This window comes from Rhinoraja longicauda, chromosome 11 (assembly GCF_053455715.1).
Source record: "Rhinoraja longicauda isolate Sanriku21f chromosome 11, sRhiLon1.1, whole genome shotgun sequence".
NCBI classification, from domain to species: domain Eukaryota; kingdom Metazoa; phylum Chordata; class Chondrichthyes; order Rajiformes; family Arhynchobatidae; genus Rhinoraja; species Rhinoraja longicauda.
In genome coordinates this window covers 29556202-29575162 of record NC_135963.1, presented here as the reverse complement: position 1 = coordinate 29575162, position 18961 = coordinate 29556202, and the positions used below count along the sequence as shown (strand labels likewise).

Below are 18961 nucleotides of genomic sequence, written 5' to 3'. Positions count from 1 at the left end.
TATATCCCATCACTTTCACAGTCTAAGGTGATACCCAAAGTCTAATTTAGTCTGGAAGGACTCACTTAAACTCACTGACAAAGTTCAAGCCTCATGAATGACCTGAAAATGGAACATGGGTATCAGTAAGAATAATTGATTGAGGGAACAGAGTAGAGGAGCACATGATAAGCTCTAGACATCCAGCATTGAAACTGAAGGAATAATTTGGAAAAAATCAAAACTAATATCTCCAGATGGAGTTGAAGCATTTCTAATTTAAAATGGATTCCTTATTTTAATGTATAACCCCAAATTCTGATTTGTTAATCTTGCGTTTTTATTATTTTTATTATTTTTAAATGATTGCAGAAAAGTAACTGCATGGTTGAATTAACCAGCACCTGGCCAACAGAGTATCCCAGTTCATATCGAAACAATTATGTTCATGAGGGTTCAGTGCCAGTGACTGCATTGTCCCTTTACAGAATTGTATTCATTTATGAAAGAGTTTACAGGGATAATTATGAGAAGACTCTGGTGTGGATGCAGTACCCTAATAGCTAGAAACAGGAGATAGCTTGACATTTGCAAATGGACATGTGTAATTGGTACCCAGATTCCCAAGGTCAGTTTACAGCTATAATTATGCATTGCTCCAGGTGCAAATTTATTTGAGAGCATTAAGAAAACTATCAGTGAATGTGAAAATTGTGTATCAATGAACTTAAACAGATGTGGACAATTAAAAAGCAGTGTCACAATAATTTGATCAAAATTCTGAATGCTTTTGTAAAGACTTAAAATGCATGCGAAACCATTAGGAATCTGTGCCAAATTGTAAGAGGAGGATACTAAAAACGAAAGCCCAAGGAGTGAACATTTTCTGGAGGCAGGTGCTGAAGCAAACTGGCATCCGAGCTCTGGTTAATGTGTATCAGTAATGAGAAGCCAAATAGATCTAGTTATTTATTTATATCAGCAACTCCTTTCCATCTGTATAAGGAACGGCTGTAATGAAATTAGCTGCAAGAAACACAGGTTACAGCAGTAATATATTAATTAGGCATGAACATTATTGTTGAAGGATGGCCATGAGGAATAAATCTGACCTTTAAAAAGATGAGGAGCTGATTGCCTTTTAATTAACAGCCTTGTGCATAATAAATATAGTTCTAAATAAAGTTCACGGTTATAGAAAAAATAGATGCATTCTATGACAATATAACATGTTAGGGTCTAATGGTAGATATCTAAACTTCTGGTAAGACAAGGAACTGCAGATGCTGGTTACAAGGGATGTTACAAAAGATGTTACCAAGACTTGAGGGCCTGAGCTATAGCGAGAGGTTGGGCAGGTTAAGACTTTATTCCTTGGAGCGTTGGAGGCTAAGGGCTAATCATATAAAGTCATGAGGGAAATAGACAGGGTGAATGCACAATCTTTTATCAAGGGTAAAGTAAGCAAGATCAGAGGACATAGGTTAAAGGTGAGAGGGGAAAGATTTAATAAGAACCTAGGTAGGTCAGGAAACATTGTTTAATAACATGCATGGAAGAATTCCATAGACAATTTCCATTGCCATGGTAAAAGTTGCTCATTGTGGTGAAGATATTTCCATCGTGCTTTTGGCCAGAATTAAGGAGTTTTTAATCTATCAAATATGGTGATATCATAGACAGTGAAGATGGTTTCCTAAAATTATAGCATGATTTTGATTAACTGGCATGTGGGCTGAGGAATGGCAAATGGAGCTTAATTCAGAGAAGAGCGAGGTGTTACATTTTGGAAAGTCAAACCAGGGCAGGACTTTCACAGTGAACCATGGGCCCCTGATGATGATGTGGAGCAGAGGGATCCAGGGGTACAGGTACATAGTTTCCTGAAAGTGATGTCACAGGTAGATACTGTGGAAAAGAAGGCTTTTTCGACATTGACTCTGATCAGTCAGGGTATTAAGTATAGAAGGTGGGACATTATGTTACAGTTGTACAAGACATTGATGAGGCTGCATTTGGAGTATTGTCCTGGAGTCATAGAGCGTTGAAACAGGTCCTTCAGCTCAACTTGCCCACACCGACCAACATGTTCCATCTACATGAGTCCCACCTGCCTGCTTTTGGCCCATATCGCTCTAAACCCATCCTAAGCATATACCTGTCTAATTGTTTCTTAAACGTTGCAATAGTCCCTGCCACAACTACCTCCTCTGGCAGCTCATCCCATCTCCCTTTGGGTGAAACAGTTACCCCTCCGATTCCTATTAAATCTTTCCCCTTCACCTTAAACCTATATCCTCTGGTTCTCGATTCCCCTACTCTGGGCATGAGACTCTGTGCATCCACCCTATCTATTCCTCTCTGTTCCCTGGAGTTAGAAGACTGAGGCAGGCAGGTGACAGCTCGAAGCAGATAAGGAAACAAGAAAGGCAGATGGAGCCAGGTGGGCGGAGCAGTGGGGGAAGATGGGGACAGGCTGGAGGTTGAAAGTGGTGACACAAAGGCGGGAGATGCCTCTTCTATATTGGCAAGACCAACCGCAAACTAGCTCACGGTTGCATGCTATTTCAACCCTCCTTCCTATTCCCTATACCCACACTGTCCCATTACTGATGATCCCAGTCACCCTGCATCCACATTGTAAATTATCAAGTTGAACTACAAAGTGGATGAGTATTCATAAAAATTGAAAATCAGTGATGAGCAATGATAAATGGTCAGTATCTAATATATTGATTTTTGAAATCTAATGTATAGGACCAGAGTGGTCTTGGTCTAGCTATCAGTGAAGACAACACAAACGAAGGTGTTATTATTAAAAGCTTGACTAACAATGGAGCAGCAATAAAGGTAAGATACTGACTCAACTAATTTTGCATTTTAAGTGTTTGTTTGGTTCGGCAAACTTTGGGTCTCTGAGATTGTATCCTCTTTTCTCAACAGTGTCGATTTCACCATGTTTTCTCATAGCTATTCCTTGTGTCCAAGTGGCAGTTTTGTGTGTCTGAATCTCACACCTTTGGCCAGAAAGTAATCCTAATAGATCTCTTCAGAGTTTTTATTTTCAATATTAAATTTAATTATCTTTGTGTACTGCAACCTATGGAAAAATAAACCTTTATTGACATTTTAGATTGATGCATTGATAAACAAAACGTACATATTAACGCATATTAACGCATATATAAGCAATATTAATGCATCCTAAGGTGCTTCACATACAATACAATACAATATATCTTTATTGTCATTGTACAGGGGTACAACGAGATTGGGAATGTGCCTTCCATATGATGCAATAAATTAATTAGCTAATCAGTATAAATTTGTACAACCCAGTGAAACAAAATTAGAAACAGTTTTAAAACAGAATAAAGTGCAAGTAGATCTGTGCCGGTTAGCTGTGCGATGTGACCATCCAGCTCAGCAGGACCGGTTCATAGCAGCTATGGCCCTGGGGATGAAGCTGTTCCTGAGTCTGGAGGTGCGGGCGTAGAAGGCCTTGTAGCGTCTGCCCGATGGTAGAATTTCGAACAGACTATTGCAGGGATGTGAGGAGTCTTTGTGAATGCTGGTGGCTTTTCTGAGGCATCGTGTGTTGTAGATGTCCTCCAAGGCTGGTAGCTGTGTTCCGATAGTCTTCTGAGCTCTATGGACTACCCGCTGAAGAGCTCTCCTCTCTGCCTCCGTGCAGCTGAGATACCACACAGGGATGCCATGCGTTAGGATGCTCTCTATGGTGCAGCGGTAGAAGGTCGTCAGCAGTTGTTGGGGCAGACCAGACTTTTTCAGTGTTCTCAGGTAGAACAGTCGTTGCTGTGCTTTCTTGACCAGCGCAGCAGTGTTAGTGAACCATGTGAGATCCTCTGAAATGTGAGTGCCCAGAAACTTGAAGCTGGACACTCTCTCCACACTATCCCCATTGATGAAGATCGGAGCGTATTCCCTGTTGTGTGATCTACGGAAGTTGATGATCAGCTCCTTGGTCTTGGAGGTGTTTAGGGACAGGTTGTTAACTGAGCACCAGTCCGCCAGGTTCTACACCTCCGCTCTGTAGTTTGTTTCATCACCGTTGGTGATCAGCCCGATCACCGTTGTGTCGTCTGCAAACTTGACAATGGTGTTGGAAAACAATAGGATGTTGAAGCAATGGAGATATTAAGAGGAATTAATAAAATCATGATATAAGAGATGAATGTTATGGGATTTCGTGATCAAGAGAAAAAAAAAGTGCTGGAGTGACTCAGCGGGTCAGGCAGCTTCTATGGAGAACATGTATGGGCGACCTTTCAGGTATGGGCGACCTTTCAGGTCGGCACCCTCCTTCAGACTGATTGTGGTGAGGGGAGAAAGCTGGAAGAGAGGTGGAGGCAGGACAAAGTCTGCCTAGTGATAAGTGGATAAACCACTCCCCGAGGTTGGACAAACTGGAGAGTTGAATGTTGAGAGGAGACCTGATGGAAATTTATAAAATGTAGAGGCATATAGTAGAGGGTCATTATCTTATTCCTAAGGTGGAAATATCAAATACCAGAGGGCATAGCTCTGAGGTCAGAAGGAGAAAGTTTGAAGGAGGGCAAGTTTTTTGCACATAGAGAAGTAGGTGCCTGGAACATGCTGCCAGAGGTAGTGGTAGAAGCAGGGACTGTAGTGGCTTTTAAGAGGATTTTAGATTGAACAAGGATATGCAGAGATGTGAGGGATATGGAGCATAAACGGGCAGATGGAATTAGTTTAAATTGGCATTATGTTCAGCATGGACTTTGAAGGCTGAAGGGCCTGTTCCTGTGCGGTTCTGTTGTATGTACTTAACAATTTTAAGGCAACAAAGTGTGGCAAGTGGACTAGTACAACAGTTTCGATTTTAAAAAAAGCACCATTTGTATAATTATTATAATGCTGTGTGCAGTGGCGTATGAGAGAAAACATTTAAATATTTGGCAAAGATTTTATATTTTGAGGCATTGTAATATCAGGAGCCAATGTAGATTAGCAAATAGAGGGAATGTGAATATTTGTGAAGCATGCAGAATGGGAGATCAATTTGGCATTTAAATAATGCATGGACATCAAATGCATAGAAGAGGGTATCAGCCGTCAGTCAATACGGTGATATTGGGTTGGGAGATGGGTAATAATGTCAATGCAAAGGTACAACGTCTTTACAACGGCTATTGGTTATCGACAGTCTGGTTTACCAGCAGCATTGGGGAGCGAAGAGTATGTGGTTTGTCTTGGGTGCTGGCTTTAATATTCCCAGTATTTAGCTAGGGGAGATTGTGCCTCAACTAAGAATAAAGATTAGGCAAATGAAAATACAGGTTAGAGATTTAACAGCAGAGTGGATAAGTTCTGGATTATTGGTGCAGAGATATTAATTTAATTCCCACCAAGGGAGGTGAGGAATTTATGCAAGTGAATAAATCTGAAATTTAAAATTGTACAGTGTCAGTAACCTGTGAAATTAATGGATTTATGTAAAAACCCATCTGGTTCCCTGCTATCCTTCACGGAAATAAATCACCCATCCTTACTTGCTCTGTCCTGTTTGTGGCTCCATGGTTTATTTTTTTAATAGAATAGCAGAAAGTTGTTGAAAGCTAAGTGCAAAATAAGGAGCATAGGGATGACAAAATGGAAAATCCTAGTTTGACCCTTATGCATACCCTTATGCATATCCTTTCATTGTCCATTAAAAGTGTATTTAACATCAGTCCAAGGCGACATTGGCTTCAAACTAATGCTCAAATTGTGCATTAGAGATTAGAAATTAAGAGCTAAATTAATTCTGAAGTGATTTAACATGAGACTTCACCTGACTGGGAGTGTCAAGTACTTGCACTGCTATCTGATTAAATTCTCACTCCAAATTTAGTCTGAATTTGCACTATGTTAATTTGCAGTAAAACTATTTTTATTGAAACCTCTGTTGTGGTTGAACTGTAGTCCTGGAATTTGATATGCAAACGTTTAAGAAATGTTTAATGTAGATAAGTGCGAGGGGTTGCATTTTGGGGTGTAAAAACCAGGGGCAGGACCTTCACTGTGAAATGTAGTGCACTGGTGAGTGTTTTAGAGCAGATTGATAAAGGAGTCCAGGTACACAGTTCCCTGAAAATGGTATCACAGGTAGATAGGGTGGTACAGAAGGCTTTTGGTACATCGGCCAGAGACCCGGGTTCGATCCTGACCACCAGTGTGTCTGTGCGGAGTTTCTACTTTCTCCCTGTGACTGTGTGGGATTTTCGCCCAGTGCTCCAGTTTCTTCCCATATTCCAAAAACTTAGGTTTGTAGGTTAATTGGCTTCTGTAAATTGCCCCTAATGTGTAGGATGCTAAAGTGACATAATAGAACTAGTGTACAGGTGATTGATGGTCTGTGTGGACGTGGTGCGCTGTAGGGCCTGTTTCCACGTTGTATCTCTAAACTAAGTTAAAAGATTTATGAGGATGTTGCCAGGCTAGAGGGTCTGAGCTATATGGACAAGGGTTGAGCAGGCTCATACTTTGTTCCTTGGAGCACAGCAGGCTGAGGAAGGATCGTTTAGAGGTGCATTAAACCATGAGGGAGATAGGTTGAATGCAGAGTGTCTTTTACCCAGAGTTGGAGAAATCAAACACCAGAGGGCATAAGTATAAAGTGAGTGGGGAAGCTTTATTAGAAACCTGAGGGACGTCTTTTTGACTCAGAGGTTGGTGGATATAGGGAATGAGCTGCCAGTGGAGGTAGGTGAAGCTGCCATAACAGCATTTAAAAGTCACTTGGACAGGTACATTTGTAGGAAAGAGGAATATGGGCCAAATGCAGGCAATGGGACTAGATTGATTGCATCTTGGTCGGCAGAGATGAGTTGGGCTGAAGGGCCTGTTTCCAGGCTGGATGACTCTGACTCTGTAGTCACTTTACCCTGAAGGAATCCTAACTATGAACTTACTAATTAACTAACTATGTGATTACACAAGACAATGTTTAAAATAATCTTAGTTCCTTGGATGATTTCCTGATGCTTTGCTCCAGGAACTCCTTCAAACCGCTTTTCTCAATTTGATTTCCTAATCTTTAAAAAGATACATTTCCACCATATTTTTGTCCCTTCTTGTCATTTATCTAGATTTATTTCAATTTAATCCCTTGTTATCCCCCAAAGATTGGTCCTTACCTCTGGCTATTCCCTGCCCCATTCCTCCAACTCCACCCAGCAATTAATTTTGTCCTCGTGGTTACTTTACTGCAAAATGTAAGGCACAGATTTCTTCTTCAAAATATTGTTGCTGATTACTTCAGTAAAACATACCTTATAACAGTTTGTTGCAATTGATCATTTTAGGATGGAAGAATCCAAGTAGGAGATAGAATTCTGGCTGTGGATGACGAGAGTGTGGTAGCACAACCTCCAGAAAAGGTAATCTCCTCTGAAAAGACCTTCTCCACATCGTTGAGAGCAAATGTTGACTAGGCGACCATATCAAAAACATAGAAAATAGGTGCAGGAGGCCATTTGGCCCTTCAACCGATCACTTGCACTCTGCCCACCAGGGCCAACTAGAGGGCCTGGTTGCAAGCCACTACAATTCCCCTTCCCATTCCCATATGGACCTGGCTGTCCTCGGCCTCCTCCATTTATGGAGTGAGGCTATATGCAAACTGGAAGAACAGTGCCTCACGTACAGCTTGGGTAGCCCAATGACATGAATATTTAATTTTTCCATTTCAGGTAAATCCCCCCCCCCCATCTCTCCCCATCTGATCCAACCAGGTCCTCTCATCATACCTTTCTTTTAATTTCTCCATCTTCACCGCATCTGCTACTAAGATGAGACTTTCTATTCTATGACATCCATGATGTCCTTGTTGTTTTGTAAACGTGGTTTCCCCCTCTGCTGTCAAAGATGGTTCCCTCACTTCATCACACATGGGTCCTGTAGTTCTGCTCTTGCTCTTCTTCCACCATCACTCTCTCTGGTTCGACATTTCTCTCCCTACCTTCTCTTATCAGATTCCACCATCTGCAGCCCTTTGATTTTTTTCAACATCAGCTTCAGCCTTGGTTACAATCTCCACTCCAATCTCCCCATCTGCCTCACCTTCCAAGGATCCATCTTTCCTTTCCTGGATCCATCTACCTTTGCCAGAACTTTACCTGCTCCTTGCCATCACCTCTTTCTATCAGTTATTCCCCTCAAGTCAAAAAAGGACATTACCTTTACAATAGTGATATTTATTTTTGAAAATCATCAATACATCAGACTACAAGTGTGCACCAATTCAATTTGATTAAAATAAGAAGTTTGGTTTCTTGGGCTGAGTCATGTTTGTATGTATATGATACATCCCCTGAGCAGGATGACAGAACCATCAGTTTCTGACCTTCATCTCATTTGCAACGTTCACAGTGGAGGAGTGAATATCAACAAAGAGCTGACCCACACGAATGCATTTAATTTGCAGTTCTCTCTTGAATTGCTGATTAAAGATCAGTATATTCCTATCATGTATTCTTCTCTATTTTCGAAAATTGGATAAGGTACACATTTTTTGTGTTTTTTTCTTCTAGGCCATCAACCTTCTCAAAAAGGTGAAAGGAACAGTAAAGTTAACAATCAGTTGTGAGGACAGGTCCCAGCAACCATCTCCTCTTCCACCACTTTTATACCTTAACTCAGATTCTGAATTCTCAGATCACTGTAAGTACATTCAACTTTTCCATTTGCTAGTGAGGTAACCTGTCTGGAGTTACCATTTCAGTCCTAGATTGAAATAATTGAAGCTGTCCACTTACTGTTCCTTGATTATATTGTGGTATTTAATCGTTTAAGAAACAATTAGCTAACATAATAGGTGAACCCTGTAGAATAGATGGGATTAAATGAGTCAACTGATCTTCCTTATTTGTCATTATCATTTATTCTCAAGAAATAAGACATGAATATATCAAAATTGCTCCAAATGTAAATATCTCCATTAAACATTGAATTTTTGCTTTAGAAACTGCTTTTCATCAGAATGGCTACTTGGAATTCTAGTTGCAGATTGCATGTTAATAGTTCCTACAGTGTTGGGGAATAATAAATTTGCCAGAACCCTTTGTTTCCAGAGCATTGGCAATGCTTGGGTTTTTTTTAGGGTCTGACATTCAAATGACAATGTGTTTGTGAATCTTCTATCGGTTTAATCACACTCAATTCTCATCTTTGTTAAGCTAATATATCTGTGCCTGCTGTGGTGCCAGATCCAGCAACCTGTCCTATAGTCCCAGGCCAAGAAACTATCCTGGAAATTTCAAAGGGGCGTTCTGGGCTTGGACTCAGCATCGTGGGTGGAAGGGACACATTGTTGGTGAGTAATCTCTTTGTGGACATGGGAAAGGTGAAAAGGAATTATACATTTCCCAGTTTTGTCATTATTCTACTGAGTGGTACAACATAAGACAGTGATTAAGAAACACAAGTTTTTTTTTTCCTTGGAGCAGTAAATAGCGCAGCATGAAGTAGTTTATTGATTAAAATGCTTCTTTGCCATTTATTTGGTCGTACAAAAGGAAAACAAAAATCTTCAGCATCTGCAAAATTATGATTTGATAAAACTGTGAAATGTTTCTAAATCCAGAAGACGCCAGTATGAGGAGAATTGGTGCAATTTGCCATTGTATTTGGGTGCGAAGAATAAGCTGAGAAATTTATTGATACCACCAGAGGTATACTAATCAGTTGTAGAAGGATTTGCTAATGACTTGTTCATTCTGGGTCCTTTAATGAAAAGTTCAGAAATGTCTGAGGTCTAAAGGTAAGGGTCCCTAGAATGATTGGTAGTTAAGTGCAGGGGTGGCACATTGGCACAGCGGTAGAGTTGCTGCCTTACAGCCCCAGAGACCCGGGTACGTTCCTGACTATGGGTGCTGTCTGTACGTAGCATGTACATTCTCCCTTTGACCGTGTGGGTTTTTCTCTGGGTGCTCCGGTTTCCTCCAACACTCAAAAGATGCACAGGTCTGTACAGTGCCCTCCATAATGTTTGGGATAAAACCCATCATTTATTTATTTGCCTCTGTACTCCACAATTTGAGATTTGTAATAGAAAAAAATCGCATGTGGTTAAAGTGCACATTGTCAGACTTTAATAAAGGTATTTTTATACATTTTGGTTTCACCATGTACTTACAGCAGTGTTTATACATAGTCCCCCCATTTCAAGGCACCATAATGTTTGGAACACAGCAATGTCATGTAAATGAAAGTAGTCATGTTTAGTATTTTGTTGCATACCCTTTGCATGCAATGACTACTTGAAGTCTGCAATTCATGGACATCACCAGTTGCTGGATGTCTTCTCTGGTGATGCACTGCCAGGCCTGTATTGCAGCCATCTTTAGCTTATTCTTGTTTTAGGGGCTAGTCCCCTTCAGTTTTCTCTTCAGCATATAAAAGGCATGCTCATTTGGGTTCACATCAGGTGATTGACTTGGCCACTCAAGAATTTACCATTTTTTAGCTCTGAAAAACTCCTTTGTTGCTTTAGCAGTATGTTTGGGATCATTGTCTTGCTGTAGAATGAATCGCCGGCCAATGAGTTTTGAGGCATTTGTTTGAACTTGAGCTGATAGGATGTGTCTATACACATCAAAATTCATCATGCAACGACCAACAGCAGTTGTATCATCAATGAAGATAAGTGAGCCAGTACCTTCAGCAGCCATACATGCTCAGGCCATAATACCCCCACCACCGTGTTTCACAGATGAGGTGGTATGCTTTGGATCTTGGGCAGTTCCTTCTCTCCTCCATACTTTGCTCTTGCCATCACTCTGATATGTTAATCTTCATCTCATCTGTCCACAAGACCTTTTCCAGAACTGTGGTTGGGCTATTAAGTTCTTCTTGGCAAACTGTAACTTGGCCATCCTATTTTTGCGGCTAACCAGTGGTTTGCATCTTGCAGCGTAGCCTCTGTATTTCTGTTCATGAGGTCTTCTGCGGACAGTGATCATTGACAAATCCACACCTGACTCCTGAAGAGTGTTTCTGATCTGTCAGACCAACAGATGTTTGGGGTGTTTGGGGATTTTTCTTTATTATAGAGAGAATTATTCTGTCATCAGCTGTGGAGGTCTTCCTTGGCCTGCCAGTCCCTTTGCGATTAGTAAGCTCACCAGTGCTCTCTTTCTTCTTAATGATGTTCCAAACTGTTGATTTTGGTAAACCTAAGGTTTGACGGATCTCTCTAACAGTTTTATTCTTGTTTCCCAGTCTCATAATGACTTCTTTGACTTTCATTGGCACAACTTTGGTCCTCATGTTGATAAACAGCAATAAAAGTTTCCAAAGGTGATGGAAAGACTGGAGGAAAGACTCGGTGCTGAGAGCTCTCTTATACCTGCATTAAGGAGGCAATTAAACACACCTGAGCAATTACAAACACCTGTGAAGCCATGTGTCCCAAACATTATGGTGCCCTGAAATGGGGGGGGCTATGTATAAACACAGCTGTAATTTCTACATGGTGAAACCAAAATGTATAAAAAGGGCCTTTAATACAATCTGACAATGTGCACTTTAACCACATGTGATTTTTATTTTCTATTACAAATCTCAAATTGTGGAGTACAGAGGCAAATAAATAAATTATGGGTCTTTGTCCCAAACATTATGGAGAGCACTGTAGGTTAATTGGCTTCTGTAAATTGTCTCTAGTGTTTAGTATCGAACTAGTGTATGGGTGATTATGGTCAGCGCGGACTCAGTGGGCCAAAGGACTTGTTTCCACACTGTATCTCAAATCTAAACTAGACTAAAAGTGGGTTGATAGGTGGTTATGGGATATGGCTTTTTGGCTTAGAAGACCAGTTGATGCAACCTTTTGGACGGATCTCTTATCAGCTAAGGATGTATTCCCTCTCCCCATTCTACCTTGTTGTAGCCCTTGCACTCTCTCATTTATCTGCACTTTATCTGGTATAACACTATATTCTGCTTATTTTAATTGTATTTATGTATGGATTTTCTACTTGGCAACCACACAAAGCTTTTTCATTGTATTTCTGCACATGTGACAATAATAAACCGGTACCAGGATGGGTAATATAATATGTGCTGGTGATGGGGTGTGTGTGCAGTGCTTCAGGCCTGAAGAACAGCAAATAGATAAATTCCAACACTGCTCAGTGACAGGCATGGCTTAGAACCGTATAAACTAATTTTTCAAACATCCTTCAACTGCAAGTTGCACTGTATGTGCATGTCAGATATTGCATTTAACTGATCCGTGCAAGTATGATTTGTGACAGGAAAAGGCAGTTTCAACTGACAGGTTGGCATGTGTTGATCTGGAAGCCATTGCAATTGGGAACCGTCCCAGAAAAATTGATTTTCATGTTTTTTTTAGTTCGGAGGAGAGAAATGTCACATAATTGAATATCTAGTGTAAAGAGTGGAGAAAGAAGTGTTTACAATACTGAGGTGGATATTGCTGTGGCAAGGTACATTGTGGAGAAACAGAAAACATGATATTATATTTAACTATGCTCTCCAAATAGTGGTACTGCATTGGTGTTGTGTGGCAATAGCCTTGCATCTTATAAGTGGTGACTCGGATCTTGATGTATTACAGTCCAGATACGGAAACTGCCAGGGTATTAATCCAAGTAGATTGGTTCCTCTTTGCATGTCCTTACTACCACAGTGAGACATCTACAGATGATATGGTTATATATAGATGCTCATGGTGAACCGCCGGGTGGCGCCAGCAATGGCTGCCTCACCAACAGTCTGTCTGTCACTTCCTTCTTTGTTGTTGTAATAGTATGTGTTAAATGTATGTTTTAGAGTTCTTTAGCTTGTTTTGTGTGTGGTGGGGGGGGGGGGGGGGGGGACTTTTTAAATCTCTTACCTCAACGGGGATGTGATTTCTTTCCCGTATCGTATCTCTGTCCGCACTGCGGCCTAACATCGTGGAGTTGGCAGCCTCTTGCTGGAGATCGATTTGGGAGCTCCAACTGCTGGACCCTGTGGGACTTACCATCATGGAGCTGGCAATCCCTTTGCCAGGGATCGACCTCAGAGCTCCAACCGCAGGACCCTGCGGACTTCAACATCATGGAGCTTGCGGTCCCTGGTTAGAGACTGACTTCGGGAGCTCCAAGCCGCAGAAGCTTTGACCGCCCCTATGTGGGAGCTTCAACCATCCCAATGCAGGGGTTTCGATCACCGGCAACGGGATCTTCGATCGCCCCGACGGATGGTTCGACTGCCCCAACTGCCAATAAAGAGGGAAGAAGATTGGACTTCCATTACAGTGAAGAATGTGGGAAATCTGCTGTGGTGGATGTTTATGTTAACTTTTATATAGTTGTGTGTCTTGTTGCTTTTTTTTAGTATGGCTGTATGGTAATTCGAATATCACTGTACCTTAATTGGTACATGTGACAATAAAAAACCTTTGAACATGTTGAACATCAAATCTTGCAATTTTGAGCTACAGGAATTAATGTTTGAAATTAAAATCTTTTGGTGCTGTAAAGGGACAGGACAGGTGATATGCCTGATTTGATTATCATAGCTCATATGCACCGCAACAGCTGAATATCTATTACACAGTTTCAATCATATGGCTATCGAGCCCTATCACAAAATAAGAATAAGAAGCATGTTTACAGTCCAATTAATGTATTAAAAAAATGTCATGAATTGTTGCAGATACAACAATTTTTAAAAGAGAGACCATCATTTTAGCAGGTTAGTGAACAGGATGCTGATAAAAGGTCATTAATTGTGTTTCTCTAAGCACAGGTACTGCCTGACTTGTCTAATGTTTCCGGTATTTTCTGTTATTATTTCAAATTTCCAGGATCTAAGCTTTTCTTTTGTTTGCGTCAATCATTGGGTCAATTTTTCACCTAAAAAATATATATAAAAAATAAAAAATATATATTTTTTAAGTCAATGAACTTACAAACCCTAATGTTTTGATAACCATCTGCAAAATAAAATCTACTTCCCACTTGCAGTGCCTTTTATTTATTGTACACTGAGGTTAGGAAAACCATTTCCAGCTGTGTAAAAAATCTGATAATGTTAAATGATAACTGTGGATTTATTTCAGGATGCAATAGTTATTCATGAAGTTTACGAAGAGGGTGCAGCAGCTAAAGATAACAGGCTCTGGGCTGGAGACCAAGTCTTGGAGGTGAGTGAGGAAGGTTTCATTTTGGACATGCAGTACATAAATATTATTGGTAACGACAATTAGATTTATCAAGGGAATTCCCTTTTATTTAAAATCATTAGATCCACCCAACTTCTCACCACATCAATCAATCTGTTTTTTACTGCAGAAATATATTATATTTTGCTTAAATTCATTAATACGACCTCAACAGCCATTCCTAATAACTAATTACTAACATGAAATGCAAACATTTGGTTTGCCACAAGACATCTTGAATAATCATAATAATCGAATTATTGAATAATCATATTTTTATACCTTTGAAGACTGTAACTATCCATAGAATTGACCTTTGATGTCCGAGATATGTAATCGCATTGAAGAAAGGCTTAAATGTGGAATTTTGTTTCATTCTACTCGATAACATTTCCTTTGTTTCTGTGTTATTGCTTGTTCCTTTAAAAATAATCACAGCGAAACAACTTTCATCATTTGTATTTTTGGCAGGGAACAATGGTTAATCGAGGTTAAGTTATGAACAACAGGCTAGGCACAGAAATCCAACCAATACCTTTGCCAGTGTTCCATAGTTTGCCAAATATTTGTTTACATATGAACTCCATTCTATCCTTTTGTAAGTAAAAGTAAGTTATAAATTGGGCAGAGCCTGAAATGACAGTATTGCTTAGCAAGTGCTCGCAATTTTGTGCAAGGCTCTCTGAAGAAATGGGATCAGATACAAAGCCCAAGGCAAAATTTAGTGGCTTGTAAGTAATATTAAAGTGTGTACTATGCATTGTTGACATCATTGGGCACATCATTTGAAAGAAGGAAATGGAACAAGCTTCCACAAGTGCACTACCAACATGCTAAGTACCTGTTTGTGTTTTACAATTAGATTTGTGATACATTTTGATGAAATACCATATAAAATCATTATACTGCATGATAGAATTTCAAAACCACTACATTTATAGTTATTGGAAAAATAACATTATTTGTGTCTACTTTTTAATGAAAGAAATGTCAGAGAATGATGTGTTTTGTTGGATGCAGACTCTGGAGGAATGAAAGAAAAGGACCAGGAGACTCTATCCCTGTTCTGTGTTGAGGGGAGGTGGGGGAAGAGCAAAGCTGCGAGAAATGGAGGAGTCACTAGTGTGGTAAACTGCTGTGGGAAACGATGTTTTCAGAAGAGGACATCTCAGCTGTCCGAGAGTGGAAAGTCTCATCTTGGGACTAGATGCAGCCTTCTCTACATTGTGGAGACTAACTCTGGATGAGGCAACTGCTTCACCAAATGCTGGCACTCTGGGCCAGCTGGTCCAGGGCCAGCTGGAACTCCCGATGAAAAGCCACTCAGCCTCTTACACATCCCTCAGCCTCCGGCACTCTAGAGAAAACAATATCAAATTTGTTTAACCTCTCCTTGTGGTTAATACCTTCTAATCCAGGCTGCATTCTGGTAAAAATCTTCTGAACCATCTCCAACGCCTCCACGTCCTTCCTGTAATGGGACGACCAGAACTGCACAATACTCCAAATGCAGCCTATCCAATGTCCTATAAGGCTGCAACATTTCTTCTGGACTCTCACTTTCAGGGAGCTATGGACCTGGACCCCAAATTCCCTCTGCACATCAATGCTGTTAAGAGTCCTGCCATTAACTGTAAAATTTCCCCTCATATGTGACCTCCAAATCCTCAATTATCTTAACTCCCTTCTTAAACAAACTCATAGCGTCCTCCTGTGCTCTAGATTGGTCAAGTGTGCCATCTAATGGAATTCCTGCTGTGGTGTGCACACCAATTAGACAAAATGTAATGAGCTTGTGCAGATATATTTAACACAAAACCAAAGACTTTAAAAATAAACTCAGAATGCAGGCTTTATTTTGTACACTAATTTAATGTAATGATTCAAAAAGTAGTAAAACAACAACATTCTGATGCAATATTTCAACTTTCAAATGATCACTTTATTTCAGAATTGAATAGCAAGGAAAAACCTTTTTTCACGTTTGTCAACAGAACACAATTCACTTTTACTTCTTCATATTGTCCATTGTTCTATTGTTCCATTGGTCTTGATTCTGTACAGTACTACACAATATTCTATGTTCATTCAGGTGTGCAGTAGGGTATGATGCAATTCAGAAGCACATCTGTTTCACACCATGGAAAATGAAAAGTTAAAAAATAAGAAAATGATTGAAGGTTTTTCTCCACCACTCTGAAACTTGGGTTGATAATGCTCAGATTTTTGTGGACAGTTACTGATCAACATTGGCAACCATAACATTTGTTCATCTCATCTAATAATGCGATGACACCCAGAGAGACTAAGTACTAATTACTGCCAAAGAACGTGGTCTTAGAGTCATACAGCAACGAAACAGGCTCTTTGGCCCATCTTGATATGTAGATCAAAATGCCCCATCTCCACTACTCTCATCTGCCTGTGCATGGCCCATATCTCTCCATACCTTTCATATCCATGTATCTGTCCAAATGTCTTTAAATGTTGTTATAGTATCTGTCTCAACAAAATGTTGCCCCTCAGGTTCCCATTTAATTTTTCCAGTCTCACCATAAACCTGTTTTCTGGTTCTTGATTCCCCTCCTCTGGGTAAAATAATAATAATAATGTATTTTATTTATATAGCGCTTTTCATATACTCAAAGACGCTTTACAGAGATTTAGAGAACATAGGGAAATGAATAAATAGATAAATAAGTAAATAAATAAACGAACAGAGAAAGGAGACAGAAGGTGAGGTGACCTTCAGTGGTTGAAGGCAGTACTGAACAGGTGAGACTTCAGCGATGTTTTGAATGTGGTGAGTGTGGAGGAGTCTCTAACGGTTTGGGGTAGTGAGTTCCATAGGGTGGGAGCAGCGATGGAGAAAGCCCTGACCCCCCAGGATCTGAGTTTGGTCCGGATGTGGGGGGATAGGAGATTGGCAGCAGCAGAGCGGAGGGTGCAGGTGAGAGTGTGCCTGTGGAGGAGGTCGGTCAGGTAGGATGGGGCCAGGTTATGGAGGGCTTTGTAGGTTATGAGGAGGATTTTGTACTGGATTCTCTGGGGGATGGGGAGCCAGTGGAGTTTATAAAGGACGGGGGTGATATGGTCACGGATCGGGGTGTGGGTGAGTAGACGGGCTGCGGAGTTTTGAATGTATTGAAGTTTACTGATGATTTTTGAGGGTGCGCCATAGAGGAGGCTGTTGCAGTAGTCCAGACGGGAGGTGATGAAGGCGTGGATGAGGGTTTCTGCAGCTGTGGAGGAGAGGGATGGACGGAGACGGGCAATGTTTTTGAGGTGGAAGAAGGCTGTCTTTGTGATGTGTTTGATGTGTTTGTCGAAGGAGAGGGTTTGATCAAAGATGATTCCAAGATTCCGGATGTGAGGTGAGGTGGATACTGGGAGACCATCAATGTTGAGGATGAAGTTTTGGGTGGATTTGGTGAGCGTTTTTGGACCAATGATGATGATTTCAGATTTGTTGCAATTGAGTTTGAGGAAATTTGATTGAAGCCAAGATTTTATTTCAGTGATGCAGTTTGTCAGTGTAGAGTGTGTGGTGGGGGAGATTGACTTGGTGGAGATGAGGAGCTGGATATCATCGGCGAAGCAGTGGAAGTTGAGACCATGACGGCGGATTAATTGACCAAGGGGGAACAGGTAGAGGATGAAGAGGAGGGGGCCAAGGACTGAGCCTTGGGGGACACCTTGGGGGAGGGGAGCGGTGGGGGATTTACAGACAGTGTATTCACCCAATCTATTTTCCATATGATCTTATACATCTCTAAACGATCACCCCTCATCCTTTTGCGCTCCCTATACCTCTTTCATCTCCATCCAGTCCTTCATAGTTAGGTGAGGTTCATGTGCACCTAACTTCATCTACTGCATTCGATGTTCCTGATGTGGCAAGACCAAGCTTGGATTCAGCGACTGCTTCACCAAACACTTACCCTCAGCCTGCCAAGGCATACTGGATCTCCCAGTTGCTAACAATTTTAAGTACTTTTCCCATTCCCGTACTTTCTCTCCTGGGACTCCTCCATTGCCAAGGTGAAGCCATATGCTAAGTGGAGGAACAGCATCTCATATTTCACTTGGGTAACTTACAACTAATCAGTATGAAAATTGAATTCTCCAATTCTCCAATTTTAGGTAACCTAACAATCCTCCCCCTCCTCCCTTGGACTTTTTAAATGCTCTCTCAGACTGCACTGAAGGCCTCCTGACGGCCATTAGGATTTTTAGTATTTCTAGATATTTCTGGTGATTAGTAGAATTTAACATTTGTAAAAAATAAATTAATGAAAGAAAAAAAAAGTTTATTTTAAAATGCATGAAACTGACGATGTTTAATTAAAACACCAAAATAGTGAAAAATGAAGCATAGTCTTCACATTTAAAGCATGTTGGCGGCCTAGAGCGAAAGATCATCCGATCACCAGCATTTTCCTCAACACTCACGGTGTAGGGTCCAAATGCATAAGTACATTGCCATGTGTACTGGGCCTATCATGACAGCTCTCTGCAGGCCTGCTGGTTTGTGTTGACCCCTGTCCAAATGAATGTTTTTGTTTGCTTTTACAATGGGTTGGTGATATATTGTAAGGTAGAGATCAGAGAACAAAAGAAAAAGGAACAAAAAGTATAAACGATTGAGGAAAGGAACAAGAGAGGATTTGGGGTGCCAGAAAATAGCACGGAATAAGCAATGGAGCAAAGTAAGAGGGAAAAGAGCAGGGGAAATATGCCAGATTGAATGTAAGGCAACAATAAATTTTGCTTGCTTTTCAAATC

The 18961-nt window shown here is 40.7% G+C and overlaps 1 protein-coding gene across 8 annotated transcripts in view; it reads left to right on the top strand.

Moving 5' to 3' along the window:
* Nucleotides 1-18961, top strand: part of patj (PATJ crumbs cell polarity complex component) — a 209155-nt gene that overhangs the window by 153728 nt on the left and 36466 nt on the right. For all 8 annotated transcript variants that reach the window (XM_078407277.1, XM_078407272.1, XM_078407270.1 and 5 more), the window contains 5 exons: nucleotides 2737-2829; nucleotides 7308-7382; nucleotides 8535-8664; nucleotides 9180-9316; nucleotides 14075-14158. In XM_078407277.1, the coding sequence (XP_078263403.1) occupies nucleotides 2737-2829; nucleotides 7308-7382; nucleotides 8535-8664; nucleotides 9180-9316; nucleotides 14075-14158 (519 nt within the window). The remainder of the gene's footprint in view (nucleotides 1-2736; nucleotides 2830-7307; nucleotides 7383-8534; nucleotides 8665-9179; nucleotides 9317-14074; nucleotides 14159-18961) is intronic.